The following is a 22,572-nucleotide window of genomic DNA, read 5'->3' on the forward strand; positions in this document are numbered from 1 at the left end:
AATACCTCGGTGCCGGGGACAGACCAACGGCAACGTCTGGAATTGGTAATGACAATCCTGTACCACAATTTTGAGGTACTCCTGGTGAAAAGGGTAAATAGGGAAATGCAGGTAAGCATCCTTGATGTCCAGTGATACCCTCCAGGCTTGCAATAATCGCCCTGAGCGATTCCATTTCGAACTTGAACCTTCGTATAGAAGTGTTCAAGGCTTTCAATTTTAGAATGGGTCTCACTGAACAGTCTGGTTTCGGTACAACAACATTTTGGAATAGTAACCCCGGCCTTGTTGAAGGAGGGGTACCTAGATTTCACCTGCTGGAAGTGCAGCTTGTGAATTGCCGCCAGTACTACCTTTCTCCGAGGGCAGCAGGCAAGGCTGAGGTGAGGTAACGGCGAGGGGGAGTCGCCTCGAACTCCAGCCTGTATCCCTGTGATACTATTTGCAGAACCTAGGGATCCACCTGTGGGAAAACCCACTGGTCCCTGAAGTTCCCGAGACGCGCCCCTACCGCACCTGTCTCCATGTGCCTTTTATAGGCAGCATCACCTGTCCACTGCCGGGTTTCTAATACCCTCCTGGCAGAATGGACATTGTATTAATTCTGGATGCCAGCCGGCAAATATCCCTCTGTGCATCCTTTAGATATAAGACAACGTCTTTAATATGCTCTATGTTAGCAAACTATTTTCCCTGTCTTAGAGTATTAATATTATCTGACAGGGTATCAGACCACGCTGCAGCAGCACTATTTATGCCGAGGCGATTGCAGGTCTCGGTATATAACCTGAGTGTGTATATACAGACTTCAGGATAGTCTACTGCTTTTTATCAGCAGGCTCCTTCAAGGTGGCCGTACCCTAAGACGGCAGTGCCACCTTTTTTGACAAACGTGTGAGCGCCTTATCCACCCTAAGGGATATCTCCCAACGTGACCTATCCTCTGGCGGGAAAGGGTACGCCATCAGTAACTTTTTAGAAATTACCAGTTTCTTATTGGGGGAACCCACGCTACTTTACACACTTCATTCATTCATCTGATGGGGGAACAAAACACTGGCTGCTTTTTCTCTCCAAAAATAAAACCCCTTTTATGTGGTACTTGGGTTCATGTCAGAAATGCGTAACACATTTTTTTATTGCCGAGATCATGTAACGGATGTTCCTAGTGGATTGTGTATATGTCTCAATCTCGTCGACACTGGAGTCAGACTCCGTGTCGACATCTGTGTCTGCCATCTGAGGTAACGGGCGCTTTTTTGAGCCCCTGATGGCCTTTGAGACGCCTGGGCAGGCGCGGGCTGAGAAGCCGGCTGTCCCACAGCTGTTTTACGTCATCCAGCCTTGTAAGGAATTGATATTGTCGTTTAATACACCTTCCACCTATCCATCCACTCTGGTGTCGGCCCCACAGGGGACGACATCCCATTTATCGGCCTCTGCTCCACCTCCACGTAACCTTCCTCATCCCACATGTCGACACAGCCGTACCGACACACAGCACACACACAGGGAATGCTCTGACTGAGGACAGGACCCCACAAAGTCCTTTGGGGAGACAGAGAGAGAGAGTATGCCAGCACACACCAGAGCGCTATATAATGCAGGGATTAACACTATAACTGAGTGATTTTTCCCCCAATAGCTGCTTGTATAAACAATATTGCACCTAAATTTAGTGCCCCCCCTCTCTTTTTAACCCTTTGAGCCTGAAAACTACAGGGGAGAGCCTGGGGAGCTGTCTTCCAGCTGCACTGTGAAGAGAAAATGGCGCCATTGTGCTGAGGGAGATAGCTCCGCCCCTTTTTCGCTGACTTTTCTCCCGCATTTTTATGGATTCTGGCAGGGGTATTTATCACATATATAGCCTCTAGGGCTATATATTGTGATATATTTGCCAGCCAAGGTGTATTTATTGCTTCTCAGGGCGCCCCCCCCCAGCGCCCTGCACCCTCAGTGACCGGAGTGTGAAGTGTGTATGAGGAGCAATGGCGCACAGCTGCAGTGCTGTGCGCTACCTTGGTGAAGACTGATGTCTTCTGCCGCCGATTTTCCGGATTTCTTCTTGCTTCTGGCTCTGTAAGGGGGCCGGCGGCGCGGCTCCGGGACCGAACACCAATGGCCGGTTCCATGCGGTCGATCCCTCTGGAGCTAATGGTGTCCAGTAGCCTAAGAAGCCCAAGCTACCACCAGTTAGGTAGGTTCGCTTCTTCTCCCCTTAGTCCCTCGCTGCAGTGAGTCTGTTGCCAGCAGATCTCACTGTAAAATAAAAAACCTAACATATACTTTCTTTCTAGGAGCTCAGGAGAGCCCCTAGTGTGCATCCAGCTCGGCCGGGCACAGGATTCTAACTGAGGTCTGGGGGGGGGGTCATGGTGGGAGGAGCCAGTGGACACCAGGGAGTCCTAATTCTTTCTTGGCTGTGCCCAGTCTCCTGCGGAGCCGCTATTCCCCATGGTCCTTACGGAGTCCCCAGCATCCACTAGGACGTTAGAGCAAAATTCTGATACTCTAGGGAGTCCAGATTCAAAAAAAGTTTGTGAACCAATGCTCTATAGCCTTTTTTTAGAGTCCGCATCAGCTTTCCCTGAGCGTAGCTATAAAATACGGTGAGCTAGAAGAGATGTAGCTGATATTTTAGACATCAGGATACCAGTATCCAAGATCCGTTCCTATAAGTAGGAAACTGCATCCCTGATCGAAGATATGAGAGATTGCTGTCCCCGGGTTATATCAGAAGGAAGACATTCCTTTAAAGGGTATCTGCCCAGTTTTGCATCACCTTAGCTACCCAGTCAATTGCCACAGCTGGGCGAGTAATAGCCGCTGCCAAAGAATACACAGATTAGAGGCAGGCTTCAATGTTCCTATCCATAGTCTCCATTAAGGGAAGACGCTGTAGGGATAGGCAGGGTAGAGCTTTTAACAAGCCTTCTCACATAGGAACCCACTACTGGGGAAACTTCCTACTTGGCACAATCCGAACCTAGGATACGGTAGAAAGAAGTCAGACGCTTTGGTACATGAAACTTTTTACCCGGTGTACTCCAAGCTTCAGCCATTAAATCAGAAAGTTGGCCTGGTGAGGGAATTTGATCACCTTCTTCCGCTTAAACAGCTGAGCTTTTGGTTTTGGATGGGGCTCCCCATCCTCTATCCGAAGGGTAAATCTGACGCCCTCACTAAAGCAGGTACACCTATTGTAGAATAATGTTCCTATTACCCAGAGGAGGATTCCGTTAGGGAGACCTCCTTGTCCTCTGCTTCACCAGATGACTTTTCTGAGTCTGAAACATGTGTGGACTGTGATAAAGGCTTTAGTGGGTGTGGATCCCTTACACAACTGCTGAAAAGAAGTAGTAGAGGCAGCCAGGTTATGTGCAGAATAATTAAACGTGTCTATTCATGGAGGGGACATCACTGTGACCTGAACAATCAGATGCATTTGTTGCGGTAGTCCCACAGAGGGAAGCACCGCATGGGCTGCTCATCGGTCGGCAATCTTCACCAGCGTTTGTGAAAAGGCTGCCCATGGGGGTTGGTGAACCACAGTTGGAGGGATTGACTGATCGGGGGACTGTAGCAAGCTGCACACAATCCATACTGAACCCCGTCCCCTGATAAACCTGCAGAGCAGGCACTGCATGAGACCAGAGAGTGAGCAGCAGGCTGCTTGTTGCACTTGTCTTTGCTAGACATAGCTGCAGGGACTTGTAATACACAATGAAAACAGTGGACAGTGGGGGTCATTCCGAGTTGTTCGCTCGTTGCAGATTTTCGCAACGGAGCGATTAAGGCAAAAATGCGCATGGTACGCAGTGCGCATGCGCTAAGTATTTTAGCACAAAACTTAGTAGATTTACTCACGTCCGAACGAAGAATTTTCATCGTTGAAGTGATCGGAGTGTGATTGACAGGAAGTGGGTGTTTCTGGGCGGAAACTGACCGGTTTCTGGCAGTGTGCGGAAAAACGCAGGCGTGCCAGGATAAAACGCAGGAGTGTCTGGAGAAACGGGGGAGTGGCTGGCCGAACGCAGGGCGTGTTTGTGACGTCAAACCAGGAACAAAACGGGCTGAGCTGATCGCAGTGTAGGAGTAAGTCTCGAGCTACTCAGAAACTGCTAAGAATTTTCTATTCGCAATTCTGCTACTCTTTCGTTCGCAATTCTGCTAAGCTAAGATACACTCCCAGAGGGCAGTGGCCTAGCGTGTGCAATGCTGCTAAAAGCAGCTAGCGAGCGAACAACTCGGAATGAGGGCCTGTGTACAGCCCAGGCAGTATGTGATGTTTCACCACACACTCAAAGCACTGAGCAGTGTATCCTTCACAACACACAATATGGCACTGAGCAGTGTGTAACAAGTATGTGACAGTCTTGTCTTCACAAATACAAGTAAAAGTGATATACAAGCACCCCCTAAATACACCAGTATATTAGGGTTATGGAAAGAAAGGGACAGATATAAGTTGACAGAATAGAACAGACAGCAGAGCTAACACAAGTCATATACAATGCAGAATCCAATTTTGTAACCGCTAATAGGTGCCGTATCAACTACAAAACTGCAGTGGCTGGTAGGCTATAGCACTGTATAACCAGACTCCAAGGAGAGGTATACAGGGAGACTGGACCCAACGTTCCCAGAGACTTCCAAGCTTTTTAAGATGCGAGTCTCTGAAGGGAAGAGGGTGGAGGAGGAGCAGCTCAGATGCAGGAACACCGCAGTAAAACTTACGCCATGGGCTGGGGGAGGTGCCGCTGGAGAAGTGCTGACCTCCCCTTGCTGACTTAAGCCACCTGGTACCCTAGCCTGTTAAAGTGTCCCCAGTGCCACTATAATTAGCCCTGGTGGTCTAGTGCAGTCCACGGCCGAAACCTGGGTGCACATCAGCACCTCCGGTCTGTCTTCCAGGACTGGCGATATGGACTGCTAAGTGCGCGGGTCTAGCAAGCGGGAGTCCGCCTTACCTGCCGCCTCCCCCCCCCCTTCCCCCTTGCTCCGGTTGCATGCAGTCCGGGGTTGATCAGTGTGCCCCTGCTAGCTGGGGCTCACGGTGCCTTGCCGAAAGTTCCCCAACATGGGGGTGTTGGGGCAGCAGCGCTGGTGTCCAGAGGACTGCCTAGCACTGCTTGCTCAGTCGTAAAAGTGAATAAAAGTTTAAATAAAATAAAAAATAAAGCTTGGGCTACTTAAAAGCAGACCACTGTAATAAAGGTGATCCTGCTCCTGTAGGTACCAAAACAAAAATTGAGGAGCCCGAGTTGTGGGCGAAGTGTGTGAGGGAAGGACCAGTGCCTCTTGGGAGCTAAAATGCTTAACTGTTTGGTGCCTAATCCTGGTCTCCACCATCATACACCAATGTAATCCCTGTGGATGTCTATGGACCCTGTATTTTAAGTAAATAATTTTATTTGTAAAGTGTGCCCCAGAAAAAAAAAAAAAAGCATTCTCTTCCCTTCCTACGACCTGGATCTCTGAAGAGCACCCCACAATTAATAACATAGCAAACAATGATTTGAACACTAACTTCCATGTACCACAAAATACACAGTTATTTTAGCAAATCTATAGTTTTATCATTCACAAATGAACACCAAACATTACCCAGGTGAAATTTCTGGGAAGGAATATGCGCTCCAAATATTTAATACAGCAACATACACCTGAATGGAGCAATGCTTAATAGAAGTTGGAATACATCATCTGAAGAGTCCTTACATAGGGATTGGGGGTACTATATGGATCATCACTTGGGAGCTCATAGCATATTTTCCATACATGGAGATTACATGCTTCTTAGTTATCCCAAGAGAGTATAGTGCAAGAGAATTGGACCCTGGGTCCAACCATTTCACAGGTTCTCAAACTCTGTCCTCAGGACCCCACATGGTTCATGTTTTGCAGGTCACCTGTAGATTTTTAAAATGTGACAGTTGGTGATAAACAGTGCAGCTGCTGGGTGACATGGAAAACGTGAACCGTGTGGGATCCTGAGGACCGAGTTTGAGAACCACTGCACTAGATAATAGTCAAATTTGATTTTATATTCGGCTCTTTGTATTGCAATTGCTTGATATAGGAATACACAGAAAAGTGGGATTTAAATCCTAAAATACCGGTACTTTCTCCTTAAATCCCCAAAAAATGAGCAAGTGCTAAATGTGTCAGCAACTCAGATCCATAATCACACTGTGTACACACCTCTGAACCTCTTTTAAACTTTCCTCCCATTGTGCATACTTTATCCAGTTACTAATAACAGTTCTGTTTTTTCTTATATTATCTTCAAAGGTCTGAAAAAAATATGTAAAAACAAAAAACCAAACAGATTAAAATTGTACCCATTAAGTAAATAGTAAGAAATAACATTGCTTGCTAGGCAACAATATTTAAAGCAGCACCACCACCGAGTACATACACATTATCAACTTGGCGATTTCTGTAGCAGGAGGCCCTGAGGGCTGCATTATGTTACTGTTCTTACAGGGGCACCACTAATTTTGCAATACAGACCAAGCAAATTTAATTCAGCATTTTAAAATAGCAGCGTTTTGGTGTAAGATGAAAGGCCAATCAGAAAACTCCATCTCCTGCGACTCCTGATTAGTCTTTGTGCACTGCCTTCCCTGTACCACTACAGATAGATTTTCAGCAGAGGCGGTGATGAGATCCACTGAGAAAAATGACTGCAAAGAGCAAAGGAATCACCAACTTCCTAACGTACATACGAGATGGTAGTGCAGATATAAAGCCTAGACTAATTGTGTGAATAGGATATCACCATGAGACAATACCTATATGGCGAGTAAAGCTCTTGTAGTCTCAGCGGTATAAAAATCAAAATGGTTTAAAAAAAAATAAAATAAAAAAAAAATTACATTTTAGTTTTGCAAACTTATTAACAAGACAACACACTATATTTAACCCCACTCTTTTCTCCGCAATAGCCCTTAACCGGCATGGTTAGATTTCATGCAACTGCGCCGTCCCACCCTGTCCCCCGTTTTTGACGAGGAGATCCGTTCTGCAGATGTGCATAATATAATGTTTCAATATTTAAAAAAATACTTTTTCAACTTTATTAAATAAAATAAATTTAAAAAAACAATGTTGTTAACGCTTTTGAAGAGAAAAATAGTCAGTTAAGTGGTTAAATGGGTTATAAACCTATCTGACAGAGGTAGGGTGTTGGTGTTGCTAGACATGGAAGTCAGCATCAGCTGTTGTACAACCCCTTTAAAAACAAATATGGCACAGGAAAGTGTTACAAATACTGTATTTTGACCGTAGATCTGCTCTGGAAAACATAGAAACTGGTGTTAAGTTCTATGCTAGGTGGGAGAGATATCAACACACTCCCACTTTCCACACAAGCTCACAGTCACTGTATTTGAATCGACTGAATGGTATCTAATCCGACAAATCTCGCTGCAGTCTCCATTATCATAGTTGGCTATCTGAACTCCCTATATCTCCCCTCTCCCTTCCTCTTCTTATTCCTTATGTGTGTCCCCTCCCTCCCCCATATATTTGACCGGTACAACGGGCTTTTTGTACTGCCGTTGTATTATCTGTTTTTTGAGGCATTCGTGGATGGCGCCATCCTTTGGGTCCTAGAATTTGATTATTTTTAGTTTATACATCTCTTTTGACCTCAGGCCTGTCCTGGCAGCCTCCACACTACATACAGATCTACCGCTTGTTATTATTGCTAGACCTTTCCTTTATGAGACATCTGCCTTTCATGCCTGTTATATATCTTGCATCTGTTATTTTGTTGTTCTGTTCAACTGAAAAATTTCAATAAAACAGATTTATAAAAACAAAAAACAAAAACAAAATGGCACTTAAAGCATACCACGCAGGTCGTACTGGTAATAATACTGATCTACACTGTACTTACCTTTCTTTTCCTTAATTTGTAGTCATTAAGTTCCTCTTCATCTGTGATCTTTTGTTTAGGAGGAGGAGGAAGCAGCTCGAGTTCTCTCTCCTTGGCTTCTCTCAGCAGCTGCTCGGCTGTTATCTGCACCTCAGCTGGGGCTTTATTTTTCACCTAAGCAGAGCAAGATGAAGTGTTATCAGCAACAAATCTACACACTTTAGCAGACATATTCACATTTACTTGTATCATAACCTCCCTACCTACACACACAAAATATATCACTTATTCCCATTCATCCAAACAAGTCTAACATACACAAATGTAGTTAAAGTACAGGATTTATTTATTAACAGTTTCATATATAGCGCATCAAATGTCGTTGCGATTTACAACTGGTCACAATGAAAAAACAAAAGTAGGAAGGCCCTGCTCCCAAGCTTACAATGTATAGGGAAATAGGCATGGATACACAAGGATAGGTGCTATCCATTGCATAGTTGTCCACCAGATTGCAAAGATTCTTGGTGGGCTGCATAACATCACATCACAGCAATGATGAACCAGGGTCAGGAGGAAGGGAAAGTGAAGAAAAAGAAAATATGTGAAGGATATTTGTGAACTGTACAGTGGGGATATAATTGGATAGGAAAGCTTATGAAGGTTATGCGAGTGGTTCTGGAATTTGATAAGCTTGTCTGAATAGGTGGGTTTTCAGGGAACGTTTGAAGGTTTTGAGACTAGAGGAGAGTCTTATTGTGCGTGGTAGGGCATTCCACAGAGTGGGTGCAGCCTGAAGAAAGTCCTGTAAATGTGCACGGGAGCAAGTAATAAGTGTGGATGAGAGAAGTAGATATTGTGAAAAGTGAAGGGGCCGGGTTGGGAGATATTTTGAGATAAGCAAAGAGCTGTATGTTGGTGTAGTATGGTTAATAGCCTTGTGTGTGAGTAAAAGTACCTTATACAGCATTGAATACAGTATAATACAGATAACCAATGGAGGACTGACCACAGGTCGCCACCGAGCACAGCAAGCCAGCAATGGGCTTCTTGCGCTCGCCAACCCAACCCCCCCCCCCCCCCCAACCCCCACCGGCATTTCGCTGCTGACATCCCAGAGATACACTGGATGGCGGTCTCCTGATTGCGGGTCACGCAAACCCAACCCTGTGTAAGGTATGGTCGTATTTTGGATATGTTTCTTAGATGTATGCAACATGATCTTGAGACAGACTGAATGTGGGGAACAAAGAACAGTTCAGAGTCAAGAATGACACCTAGGCAGCGAGCTTGTGAGGTAAGGGGGGTACTCACGGAGCAATCGCTGCTTAAAATCTAAACAATCTGACTAGATTGCTTAGATTTTAAGCAGTGATCTCTCCGTGTACCCCTCACAGCGATAGCGATGCGCATCGCTAACGCTGGTGCTAGATTGGCCAATCTAGCGGGTCGCTCACTTCACCTGCTGGGTAAAGTGAGCGCCCCCCCCCCCCGCACGCTCAGCACACATCTGCCAGTGAGTACTGTCCTGTAGGGATGATTGCTGAGTTATCAACAGTGATAGAGATATCAGGTTGGTAACTACTATTGGCCGGTGGAAATATAATTAACTCTGTTTTGGAAATATTAAGTTTGAGGTGGTGAGATGACATCCAAGATGAAACAGCAGAGAGGCATTCAGTGACACAGCCCAATACAGATAAAGATAAATCAGGGGAGGATAGGTAGATTTGAGTATAATCTGCGTACAGATGATACTGAAATTCAAGAGAGCTGATTAGTTTACCAAGAGATGAGGTATAGATTGAGAAAAGCAGAGGACCCAAGACTAAGGGGGTCATTTCGAGTTGATCGTAGCTGTGCTAAATTTAGCACAGCTACGATCAGGAAAACAGACATATTGGGGGGCGCCCAGCACAGGGCTAGCCCGCCCCGCATGTCAGTCCCTGCCCATCGCTGAAGTACAAATGCATCGCACAGCGGCGATGCTTTTGTACTTCAGGAGTAGCTCCCGGCCAGCGCAGCTTTTGCAGCATCATGCAGCCGCTGCGGTCCACCCACATTGGCCGGCCCACGCCCACAAAACACGGCAGAGCCGCCCTCTCCCGCCCAGCAACCGCCTCTGCCTGTCAAACAGGCAGAGGTGATTGCAAGGAAACGACAGCCATCAGCCATGCGCCGGCGTACTGTGTATTATTGGTTGAATAATAGGAGGATTCAACCAAGTTTCAGGCTCCTCAAATGCCTACTATAGTATACATTGAAAGAATGAACATGAAATCCCTCAGATGACGCATTACCAGCTGCATGGCACAGTATATGGATCATGTTCATAAATGTACCAACACTTACTGCTTACATGCTCCAAAGTTTTGGGCTATTACAGAGGGAATTATTTAGTTTATTGATGAGAAGATCAGATAGTTACAAGGTTTACAGCTGTTGCTTATGTCCTTGTTGGTATGGAAGTTTGAGAAGCAATGTGTCCAGCAAATAGGTGGCTTTCCAGCTGGTGAAGAACCACAAGCCTCAGCATGACCTACTTAAACATAGCTGATTACCATATATTTCTAATTGTAAAGCGCAACGAAATATGCTGCGCTATATAAGAAACTGTTAATATAGTTATATTTCTGCCAAGTAAATGAAAATGACACTTCTTACAGCCCACACCGACCATACAGGAGTACAGACTACAAGAAGACAAGGTCGTAACAGGAAGCGGTTAACATACCGCCAGTCAGGATACCGCCAATCACAATACAGATGGCGGAAACCTGACTGGCAGTGAAATGCCAACGCCAGAATCCCGGCGACACCGGCTATATTTATATAACATGTGGCTAGCGCAACGTACCACTGTGCCCGCAGTGTGGCGGGCGCAGCAAGCCTACAAGGGGCTTTTTAGCGCTCACCCTGCTGCTGCTGGTATACTGATGGCCGGTATAGCATACTGTATCCGTTGTAACGTGGTGCTACTACAGTGTGACAGGTGGCAATGCCTACTGATACATAGCTATGTTACAGGCCAGCTAGAGATGACTAAACAGAGCGTGAGCAGGTGGTCAGTATAACCCCATGGACAGCACAGACTCAGGGGAACTGTATTGTACGACTGATGGAGGGATACGTCCGGAGACACGGGGACAGAGAGGATCCCGGTTGCTGCATTGTACCACTGACATACGTTTAGGCACTGCCATTGCATACAGCCACCCCTGAGCCAGCCAGAGTGTCAGCTCACACGCCCATCACTAACCTTGGCCACTTTGGGAATCCGCTGCTTTCCAGCCGCCGTGGACGCCATGTTTCCCCGCTCACCCCTGACCACAACCAGCAGGAGCACTCTGGTGGACCGAGCAGCAGAACGCACACGGAAACGTAACACCGCCGCCACGCCCACCGGGACGCGCTGACGTACGCAGCACATGACGCTCCGACCTTCCTGTGGTCACGTTCTGCACACTAGAGACCCATGTGTCCCGGTGTCCCGGCGTCCCGCGTCTGCGAGACAGCGGCCATGTCTATGACACAGCGACAGCGGTGTACTCCAAGTAAATGGGCACGAGCCTAGAGACCTTTTCCTGGTTCCAATAGCTTCTGCTCAATGAGAGCGCTCACGACTGGTTGCACGGCGGCCATGTTCCCGGAGACCAAACTAAAGGCAAGGGCCGGCCCCTGGGTTTCTATAGCAACCAAACACAGCGTCCACTTCTGTATCATTAGTACACTGATCTAGGTCTGTGTTCTTATTACCCGGCACAGGGGATACAGGCGGGAGGCACAGGGATAACCGGTGAGCAGCACCTATGGAGATATCTGTCTATCTATCTATCTATCTATCTATCTATCTATCTATCTATCTATCTATCTATCACACAAGGGTCATTCCATGTTAGTTCACCCAGGCATGACACCCACCAACATGATACTTTGTACACTTGATACTACTACATAGCTACTAACCCTTGTTAACAAAAAATTATTATCTAGGCCTCACTGTTTTTGAAATATATGGGGTTTCAAAAAAAATCGCATCTCAGTGCCTAATCCACATATCACTTTATTATGTGTACCCTTTATTATATGGGTTAGTAGCTATGTGGTAGTATCAAGTGTGCTAAGTATCATGAAAATCTGAGTCGTTGGGTGTCATGTGCATGGATGAACTGACATGGAATGACCCACAAGTTTGTAGACGCAGCTTCTGATAGCTTTAATTAAGCAGAGATACCAGAAGAGGCACCCAAAACACACAGACAGACTTTTAGCTGGATACACATTAGATGATCAGCAAACAATGGTCAACAATTTTCCGTGAACTCCCGCGCAACGATATAGTGTTGTAAAGATATCGTCCGTGGCTACATCAAGGAGTATGCTGTCGTTGACAATAATCTCAGATTTTGCTGCATGTAGGCCTGACCAAAAGACAGTGCTGGCGACCGCGGCGGCACGCAAATAGTGTGTACACACTGGACAATTTGAACAATTTGTCGTTCCGTCCTGTCAGAATCGTGCAAATTGTTCAAAATATTGTCTAGTGTGCACCCAGCGGATCCAGTATGATTTACCGGCGGGCTGGATTCCGGCTGTCCATATCCTGACAGCGGCATCCCGGGCTTGGTGGCTCGCTGCACTCGCCACATGATATATTCCCACTGTATGGGTGTCGTGTATACCCACGAGTGGGAATAGTGTCCTGTTTTGCCAGGATTCAGCTAGTCGCATTGTCGGCAGTCCGGATTCCGGTTTCGGTATCTTGACCGCCGAGATCCCAACAGCCAGCAAATTGAACAAATCCATACCCAGCTTTTGACTGCATACTCAACCCCACACACTTAGGCTGCAGCCTGCCCCCTCACCCCACACTTAGATGGCAGACTGCCACCTCACCCCACATACTTGGACTTCAGAATGCCTCCCCATCCACACTAACCTGGACTGCAGACCCTCACCCCATACACTTGGACTGCAGACTGCCCCCGCACCCCCACACATTTGGTTTGCAGACCCTCCCCCACACGCACTTGGAGTGCCAGCTGTTTCCTCACCCCCACAAACCTGGACTGCTTTCTCACCCCACACACTTGAATTTCAGACTTCCCCCTCACCCCACACACTTGGACTGCAGACTACTCCCTCACCCCACACACTTGGACTGCAGACTACTCCCTCAGCTCACACACTTGGACTGCAGACTGCCTCCTCTCACCTACACACCTGGACTGAAGACTGCCCCCCACCCCACACACTTGGACTGCAGACTGCCCTCCACCCCACACATTTGGACTGCAGACTGCCCCCTCACCCCACACACTTGGACTGCAGACTGCCCCGTCACCCCAAAGAATGCCTTAAATTGCATTTCTGTAGTGTTAAACAAAACTAGGAGTACCCACTGCATACTATGTGAAGCCTGTCCTCATTCTACCAAACACCGCTCATCAGTAAGCATTTTCTTATTCTACCCAACTCCACTCATCAGCCATTGATAAGCACCTGCTTATTCTGCCCAATTCCACTCATCAGCCATTGAAAAGCACGTTCTTATTCTACCCAACTCCACTCATCAGCCATTGAAAAGCACATGCCTATTAAACCCTACTCCACTCATCAGCCATTGAAAAACACGTGCTTATTCTACCCAACTCCACTCATCAGCCATTGGAAAGCACATTCTTATTTTACCCAACTCCACTCATCAGCCATTGGAAAGCATGTGCTTATTCTACCCAACTCTACTCATCAGCCATTGGAAAGCACATTCTTATTCTACCCAACTCCACTCATCAGCCATTGGAAAGCATGTGCTTATTCTACCCAACTCCACTCATCAGCCATTGAAAAGCACGTGCTTATTCTACCCAACTCCACTCATCAGCCAGTGAAAAACACGTGCTTATTCTACCCAACTCCCCTCATCAGCCATTGAAAAGCATGTTCTTATTCTACCCAACTCCACTCATCAGCCAGTAAAAAGTACGTACTTATTCTACCAAACTCTACTCATCAGCCAGTGAAAAGCACGTTCTTATTCTACCAAACTCTACTCATCAGCCAGTGAAAAGCACGTGCTTATTCTACCCAACTCCACTCATCAGCCAGTGAAAACTTCAGCAGTCTTTCATCACAAATGCTTTGGCAGATATCTGGGCTCATTTGCAGAAATAAAAGCACATGCTTCCATTAAAGAAAAGTGTGTATTGTGTTTCGCTCCATTCATTGTAAATGACCACTGCATCAACACATTAGCACAAAGTGCATTTTAAAGTGATTATTCAGTGCAGCAGGTGTAATTTGCAGTGCCGTGAGCTTTCTGATAAATATAATCAAAATTTGAAATGTATTTTATTTCAAAACACATTTTTTTGTTTTATGATGCGCTGATGTTAAGAATAATTTTGTCTGTTCGAAGATCTTTGTCATCCTTACATTGTATTTGTTATTAACTTTGCAATGCCCTCCCTGCTGTATTTCAGAGAATGACTACTCTGACTTCACCAAGTGGCACAACAGAACTGGTGACCATCAGGAGAACAGAGTGTCTCGATGTTGATGGCATCTCCATGCTAAAAACAACTGTCACACAGCAAATATTTGGAACTGTGAACGTCACATATTTACTGTAAGTAGACTAGGAAATATAGCTCTAGAGTGGGACCTGTTATTTTCTGTTGTTGGTAAGGGTGGTGACGGGATATATCTAGACCTGTCCTGTTTTCTTGCAAAAATATTGACTCTTTTTAAAAATAACCATAATGCATATTGTGTCTAAATCAATGACTAGAAAAATACATTAGGGTGATTTATTATGGGCTCATTAAATGCCCTTTTGCAAAATCAATATCAATGTTGTGGAAGTGGACTGAGCCGCTATTCTGAGGTGTGTAAAGATTTTGTTTTGAACAAGTGGATAAATGTACAGTGGCGTGAACTCCGTTAGTGTCGGGTGTCTTTTTTTGCCGAAAATGCATCTTGTTTGCATCGCTGTGTGAATAAGATGCAAAAGCAGACTCTGCTGATTAAAATGATATGCCTAAATTCTGTTTGCGTCTGCAGCTGTATCTGCATATGAAATGGTACATTACAGTGTTTTCTAGGAATTTACAGTAACATACCATTTTGTATGCAGATACAGCCATGGTTGCACGCAAAATATAGGCATGCTACATATCATTTTAATCAGAATTAGATGCTTGTGCGTCCTATTCACATTGTTTTGCGAATAAGACGCATGAAAAGACGCTCAGTGCTACCAACTCACCCCACACCAATGCATGACTAGAATGGCTGTTTAACATGGCAGAAGGCTAGATGTAAGTGAATACATCTGTAGTTCAGGAAGCAGGTACTTTCCCGGCTGTTGGGATCCCAGCGGCTAGGATACCAACACTGGAATCCTGACAGCCAGGGGAAACCCGGTGGTCGGAATCCTGTCCGTGGCCTGGAATCCCCACTCGGGCAGTGGGGGTGGTCCACGCCACCCCCCGAGGGGGAATAAATTAGTGAGGCGAGCAAAGCTTGCCACCGGGCCTAAAGTGTGGCGAGCGCAGCGTGCTCACGAGGGGACGCGCTGCACTCGCAGTCGGGATTCTGGCATCGGTCTGATGACCGTCGGGATCCCATACTGATCCCAACATTTATTTTAATTTCTTTAACAAATCTCGAAGCGGCATCGCTCAGTTGCCGTGGTGATTTTTTTTTTTTTTAAACTGACTGAAGATTTTCTATGGCTGCAATAAGTAGCCTTAGATAACTTTACTTTCACAGGGGTCTCTTAATACATAGACTCTTAGGGGGAGATTCAAATGTTTGAAAACTCAGTTGGGAGTCTGTTTTTTCCTATCTAATAGACAGGAAAAAACAGACACCCAACCGACTTTTCAAACATTTGAATCTCCCCCTTCAAATATAGAACTACAGGGGATCAGTATGGGATCCCGACGGTTGGGATCCTGGCGTTCATTAGACTAACGCCGGAATCCCAAAAGGCGGGATCCAGATGGCGAGCGCAGTGTGTGTTTGGGTCTTTTTTAATGAAAAAAGCAAAATAAATAAATAAATTATTTTGTTTTACAGGGATTTTAGGGCTTTATACCTTTAGTAAATATACACCTTATTATAGAGAAGAATTATTGTAGACAAAAACATTTCACACGGTGAAAAGATGAGGAGGCACTCAGAGGCTTGAAATCACAACAAACCTGTATTCGTGCAAATCAACGTTTTGGGGTCTCCCCCTTCGTCAGGATTAGTGCATCACAATCAACAAAGTGTTTAAATAGACAAAGTAACTTACCCCCCTGGAAGAACATCCCCTCTTGCGTGTGCCTCTGGCCGCGCCGCCCAAGCCTCCAGCCCGGCGTCTCAGCGGAATTTAAGGGCCAGCGCCCGGAGGCGCGACCATGGCAATGCTGCATAGCAACGGAGAAACATGTAATAAACCCTGTGAATCAGTGCTACGGGCAGCACAGCTCTTAATGCAAGATAAAAACAAACAGTACTGCTTTGTTACAGTATAATTCATCAAGTACTCTGCCGAAAAGTGCTTCTAGTGCTCACTCAACTGTGCAAACATTACAAATAACTACATCTATACATCTAAGACTTTTGATCAAAATTAAAGTGCATAAATCTTGAAATAGGTAACTCAACCTCTGTTGTGTGTCGAATCATAACACATTGTGCAAATACCTGCTTAACCATAAAAAACTGTTTTTGTTGTTAACGCAACTCTATGCCCCTCCAATGTCATAATATAGCAAAACTACACAATGAATAAACATTATAACTTACTCCGGCAGCTTAATGTGGATGGCCTGCCTTCTTGCCAACGCTTGTGTGACCTTTATATGACACAATGCGCTGATGCTGGGGACATGGCCTGCTTAGTATATAGCATTACGATTAAAGAAAATTGATGAGCCCTAAGTTGTCATTCAGGCCAACAGGTCTAAGGGTGTTGAGTCTATGTATCCACATAGACTCTAGTTGCAGGAGTTTTCTGCCTCTATTTCCTCCCTGGGTGGACTCTGGAACATGATCTATAATTCTGTCTTTAAAGGTGGCCATAGTATGTCTATGTTCAAGGAAGTGTTTAGCCACCGGTTGATCCCCCTTACCCGAGGCCAGGGCATTTCTTATGGCCAACCTGTGTTGTGCCATCCTAATTTTAAACCGGCACTCGGTTTAACCGATATAGTACCTGCCACAAGGGCATATTATGGCATAAACCACAAATTTAGTGGTGCAGGTCAAAGGCCATCTGATAGGGAACTTCTTGACAGAGCACGGATGCGTAATGCTGTCACCTACAGACATGTGCGAGCATGTCGTGCATCCTGTGCATTTGAAGCACCCGTTTCTGCGTGTTAAGAAATGCTCCGGCACTGACTTGAATTTGGCCATGCCCGTTGTTGCCCTGTCCTCGGGTAGGAAATAGTTGTTGCCCTCCACCCGGGGAGGAAATAGAGGCAGAAAACTCCTGCAACTAGAGTCTATGTGGATACATAGACTCAACACCCTTAGACCTGTTGGCCTGAATGACAACTTAGGGCTCATAAATTTTCTTTAATCGTAATGATATATACTAAGCAGGCCATGTCCCCAGCATGAGCGCATTGTGTCATATAAAGGTCACACAAGCGTTGGCAAGAAGGCAGGCCATCCACATTAAGCTGCCGGAGTAAGTTATAATGTTTATTCATTGTGTAGTTTTGCTATATTATGACATTGGAGGGGCATAGAGTTGCGTTAACAACAAAAAAGTTTTTTATGGTTAAGCAGGTATTTGCACAATGTGTTGTGATTCGACACACAACAGAGGTTGAGTTACCTATTTCAAGATTTATGCACTTTAATTTAAAGTTATTTGTAATGTTTGCACAGTTGAGTGAGTACTAGAAACACTTTTCGGCAGAGTACTTGATGAATTATACTGTAACAAAGCAGTACTGTTTGTTTTTTTCTTACATTAAGAGCTGTGCTGCCCGCAGCACTGATTCACGGGGTTTATTACATGTTTCTCCGTTGCTATGCAGCGTTACCATGGTCGCGCCTCCGGGCACCGGCACGTCACTTCCGCTGAGACGATGTTCTTCCAGGGGGCTACTGCAAGTTTGAATATACCAACCTCTGCACTGCTAACCATTCTGGAGCTTGGCCCCATAGGATTTTTCCCTGGGAATGGTAGCCAACACATACGTGATCTGATTACCGTGCATGTACCCTAAACTAGAACATAAAGTAACTGCATTAGCATCACTTTACTTCTAACACATGGCAGAAGACTTGCCCTGTTGGAGCCTCTGTCCCACTATCTGAGTAGAGCAGTGAGGTGTGTTGAGGTAAATGGCTGGGGAGGCACTGGTTAGTATCAGAGCCAGATTTACACACACATATAATTTGGTGTGGAGTTTTGACTATAAAAATGATTAAAATAATACAAAGATGATATGAATAATACAAAGATGATATTTCTAAGTTCTAAATATCTTCTTTGTATTATTCTAATCATTTTATAATCAAAACTCTGGAGTATACTAGAGTATGACAGGTGAGGCTCTGCCCCCTCTACCTACCCTGAACGCACATCATTGGAGTATACTGTAGGTACATTTTGACGATACTTAATTCCTTATTGCTGTGATAAGTGTCAATAAGAAATTATAGTTATGAGATCTAAAACAAGAAAGTAAATATGCCTTTTAATTTCTATTATACCACTAAAGGACTGAATAGTGTCCCTTATTGAGTGTAATAATTCCTCTTCAATTGAGTCTAGCCCACTGCATATTTCACAACACACAATGTGATAATGGAAATTCTACTTTCTCTAACGTCCTAAGTGGATGCTGGGGACTCCGTAAGGACCATGGGGAATAGCGGCTCCGCAGGAGACTGGGCACATCTAAAGAAAGCTTTAGGACTATCTGGTGTGCACTGGCTCCTCCCCCTATGACCCTCCTCCAAGCCTCAGTTAGATCTTTGTGCCCGAACGAGAAGGGTGCACACTAGGGGCTCTCCTGAGCTTCTTAGTGAAAGTTTTAGTTTAGGTTTTTTATTTTCAGTGAGACCTGCTGGCAACAGGCTCACTGCATCGAGGGACTAAGGGGAGAAGAAGCGAACTCACCTGCGTGCAGAGTGGATTGGGCTTCTTAGGCTACTGGACATTAGCTCCAGAGGGACGATCACAGGCCCAGCCTGGATGGGTCCCAGAGCCGCGCCGCCGGCCCCCTTACAGAGCCAGAAGGCAGAAGAGGTCCGGAAAATCGGCGGCAGAAGACGTCCTGTCTTCAACAAGGTAGCGCACAGCACTGCAGCTGTGCGCCATTGCTCTCAGCACACTTCACACTCCGGTCACTGAGGGTGCAGGGCGCTGGGGGGGGGCGCCCTGAGACGCAATAAAAAACACCTTGGATGGCAAAAAAAATGCATCACATATAGCTCCTGGGCTATATGGATGCATTTAACCCCTGCCAGAATACATAGAAAAACGGGAGATAAGGCCGCCGATAAGGGGGCGGAGCCTATCTCCTCAGCACACTGGCGCCATTTTCCCTCACAGCTCCGTTGGAGGGAAGCTCCCTGTCTCTCCCCTGCAGTCACTACACTACAGAAAGGGTTAAAAAAGAGAGGGGGGGCACTAATTACGCGCAGTATTAAAGATACAGCAGCTATAAGGGGAAAAACACTTATATAAGGTTATCCCTGTATATATATAGCGCTCTGGTGTGTGCTGGCAAACTCTCCCTCTGTCTCCCCAAAGGGCTAGTGGGGTCCTGTCCTCTATCAGAGCATTCCCTGTGTGTGTGCTGTATGTCGGTACGTTTGTGTCGACATGTATGATGAGAAAAATGATGTGGAGACGGAGCAGATTGCCTGTAATAGTGATGTCACCCCCTAGGGGGTCGACACCTGAGTGGATGAACTGTTGGAAGGAATTACGTGACAGTGTCAGCTCTGTATAAAACACAGTGGTTGACATGAGACAGCCGGCTACTCAGCTTGAGCCTGTCCAGACGTCTCATAGGCCGTCAGGGGCTCTAAAGCGCCCGTTACCTCAGATGGCAGATATAGACGCCGACACGGATACTGACTCCAGTGTCGACGGTGAAGAGATAAATGTGACTTCCAGTAGGGCCACACGTTACATGATTGAGGCAATGAAAAATGTTTTACACATTTCTGATAATACGAGTACCACCAAAAAGGGGTATTATGTTCGGTGAGGAAAAACTACCTGTAGTTTTCCTGAATCTGAGAAATTAAATGAGGTGTGTGATGATGCGTGGTTTCCCCCGATAACAACTGATAATTTCTAAAATGTTATTGGCATTATATCCTTTCCCGCCAGAGGTTAGGGTGCGTTGGGAAACACCCCCTAGGGTGGATAAAGCGCTCACACGCTTGTAAGGGCTCTACCCTCTCCTGAGATGGCCGCCCTTAAGGATCCTGCTGATAGAAAGCAGGAGGGTATCCTAAAATGTATTTACACACATACTGGTGTTATACTGCGACCAGCAATCGCCTCAGCCTGGATGTGCAGTGCTGGGTTGGCGTGGTCGTATTCCCTGACTAAAAATATTGATACCCTAGATAGGGACAGTATATTTTTGCCTATAGAGCATTTAAAAGATGCATTTCTATATATGCGTGATGCACAGCGGAATATTTGCCGACTGGCATCAAGTCTAAGTGCGTTGTCCATTTCTACCAGTAGAAGGTTATGGACACGTCAGTGGTCAGGTGATGCGTATTCCAAACGACATTTGGAAGTATTGCCTTATTAAAGGGAGGAGTTATTTGGGGTCGGTCTTTCAGACCTGGTGACCACGGCAACAGCTGGGAAATCCACGTTTGTACCCCAGGTCGCCTCTCAACATGAGAAGACGCCGTATTATCAGGCGCAGTCTTTTCGTGGACAAGCGGGCAAAAGGTTCCTCATTTCTGCCCCGTGACAGAGGGAGAGGAAAAAGGCTGCAGAAATCAGCCAGTTCCCAGGAACAGAAACCCTCTCCCGCCTCTGCCAAGCCCTCAGTATGACGCTGGGGCTTTACAAGCAGAATCAGGCGCGGTGGGGGGCCCGTCTCAATGAATTTCAGCGCGCAGTGGGCTCACTCGCAAGTAGACCCCTGGATCCTTCAGGTGATATCTCAGGGGTACAAATTAGAATTCGAGACGTCTCCCCCTCGCCGTTTCCTAAAGTCGGCTTTACCGATGTCTCCTTCTGACAGGGAGACAGTTTTGGAAGCCATTCACAAGCTGTATTCCCAGCAGGTGATAATCAAGGTACCCCTCCTGCAACAGGGAACGGGGTATTATTCCACACTGTTGTGGTACCGAAGCCGGACGGCTCGGTGAGACCGATTCTAAATCTAAAATCTTTGAACACTTACATACAGAGGTTCAAATTCAAGATTGAGTCACTCAGAGCAGTGATTGCGAACCTGGAAGAAGGGGACTACATGATGTCTCGGGACATCAAGGATGCTTACCTTCATGTCAAAATTTACCCTTCTCATCAAGGGTACCTCAGGTTTATGGTACAGAACTGTCACTATCAGTTCAGACGCTGCCGTATGGATGGTCCACGGCACCCCGGGTCTTTACCAAGGTAATGGCCGAAATGATGATATTCCTTCGAAGGAAGGGAATTTTAGTTATCCCTTACTTGGACGATTCCCTGATAAGGGTAAGATCCAGGGAACAGTTGGAGGTCGGTGTAGCACTATCTCAGGTAGTGTTGCGGCAGCACGATTGGATTCTCAATATTCCAAAATCGCAGCTGGTTCCGACGACTTGTCTTCTGTTCCTAGGGATGATCCTGGACACAGTCCAGAAAAAGGTGTTTCTCCCGGAGGAGAAAGCCAGGGAGTTATCCGAGCTAGTCAGGAACCTCCTAAAACCGAGCCAAGTCTCAGTGCATCAATGCACAAGGGTTCTGGGTAAAATGGTGGCTTCCTACGAAGCAATCCCATTCGGCAGATTCCACGCAAGAACTTTCCAGTGGGACCTGCTGGACAAATGGTCCGGGTCGCATCTTCAGATGCATCAGCGGATAACCCTGTCACCAAGGACAAGGGTGTCCCTCCTGTGGTGGTTGCAGAGTGCTCATCTTCTAGAGGGCCGCAGATTCGGCATTCAGGACTGGGTCCTGGTGACCACGGATGCCAGCCTGCGAGGCTGGGGAGCAGTCACACAGGGAAGGAATATCCAGGGCTTATGGTCAAGCCTGGAGACATCACTTCACATAAATATCCTGAAGCTAAGGGCCATTTACAATGCTCTAAGCTTAGCAAGACCTCTGCTTCAAGGTCTGCCGGTGTTGATCCAGTCGGACAACATCACGGCAGTCACCCACGTAAACAGACAGGGTGGCACAAGAAGCAGGAGGGCAATGGCAGAAGCTGCAAGGATTCTTCGCTGGGCGGAAAATCATGTGATAGCACTGTCAGCAGTATTCATTCCGGGAGTGGACAACTAGGAAGCAGACTTCCTCAGCACGACCTCCACCCGGGAGAGTGGGGACTTCACCCAGAAGTCTTCCACATGATTATAAACCGTTGGGAAAAACTCGACAGGTATTGCGCCAGATCAAGGGACCCTCAGGCAATAGATGTAGACGCTCTGGTAACACCGTGGGTGTACCAGTCAGTGTATGTGTTCCCTCCTCTGCCTCTCAT

General features: G+C 46.3%; 2 protein-coding genes across 5 annotated transcripts in view; one reads left to right on the forward strand and one right to left on the reverse strand.

The window, feature by feature from the left end:
- The window catches only part of CRNKL1 (crooked neck pre-mRNA splicing factor 1), a 166,720-nt gene extending 155,335 nt beyond the window's left edge, over nt 1–11,385 (reverse strand). The window contains exons 1-3 of one of the 2 annotated variants that reach the window (XM_063918172.1): nt 11,145–11,385; nt 7,907–8,059; nt 6,205–6,296 (exon numbers count right to left, since the gene is read on the reverse strand). In XM_063918172.1, the coding sequence (XP_063774242.1) occupies nt 6,205–6,296; nt 7,907–8,059; nt 11,145–11,315 (416 nt within the window). In that variant the 5' untranslated portion in view covers nt 11,316–11,385. The remainder of the gene's footprint in view (nt 1–6,204; nt 6,297–7,906; nt 8,060–11,144) is intronic. The other variant, XM_063918171.1, reaches the window with a different exon arrangement.
- CFAP61 (cilia and flagella associated protein 61) overlaps nt 11,368–22,572 on the forward strand; it is an 844,658-nt gene continuing 833,453 nt past the window's right edge. For 2 of the 3 annotated variants that reach the window (XM_063918168.1, XM_063918169.1), the window contains exons 1-2: nt 11,368–11,681; nt 14,368–14,513. In XM_063918168.1, the coding sequence (XP_063774238.1) occupies nt 14,371–14,513 (143 nt within the window). In that variant the 5' untranslated portion in view covers nt 11,368–11,681; nt 14,368–14,370. The remainder of the gene's footprint in view (nt 11,682–14,367; nt 14,514–22,572) is intronic. The other variant, XM_063918170.1, reaches the window with a different exon arrangement.

This window comes from Pseudophryne corroboree, chromosome 4 (assembly GCF_028390025.1).
Source record: "Pseudophryne corroboree isolate aPseCor3 chromosome 4, aPseCor3.hap2, whole genome shotgun sequence".
NCBI lineage: Eukaryota > Metazoa > Chordata > Amphibia > Anura > Myobatrachidae > Pseudophryne > Pseudophryne corroboree.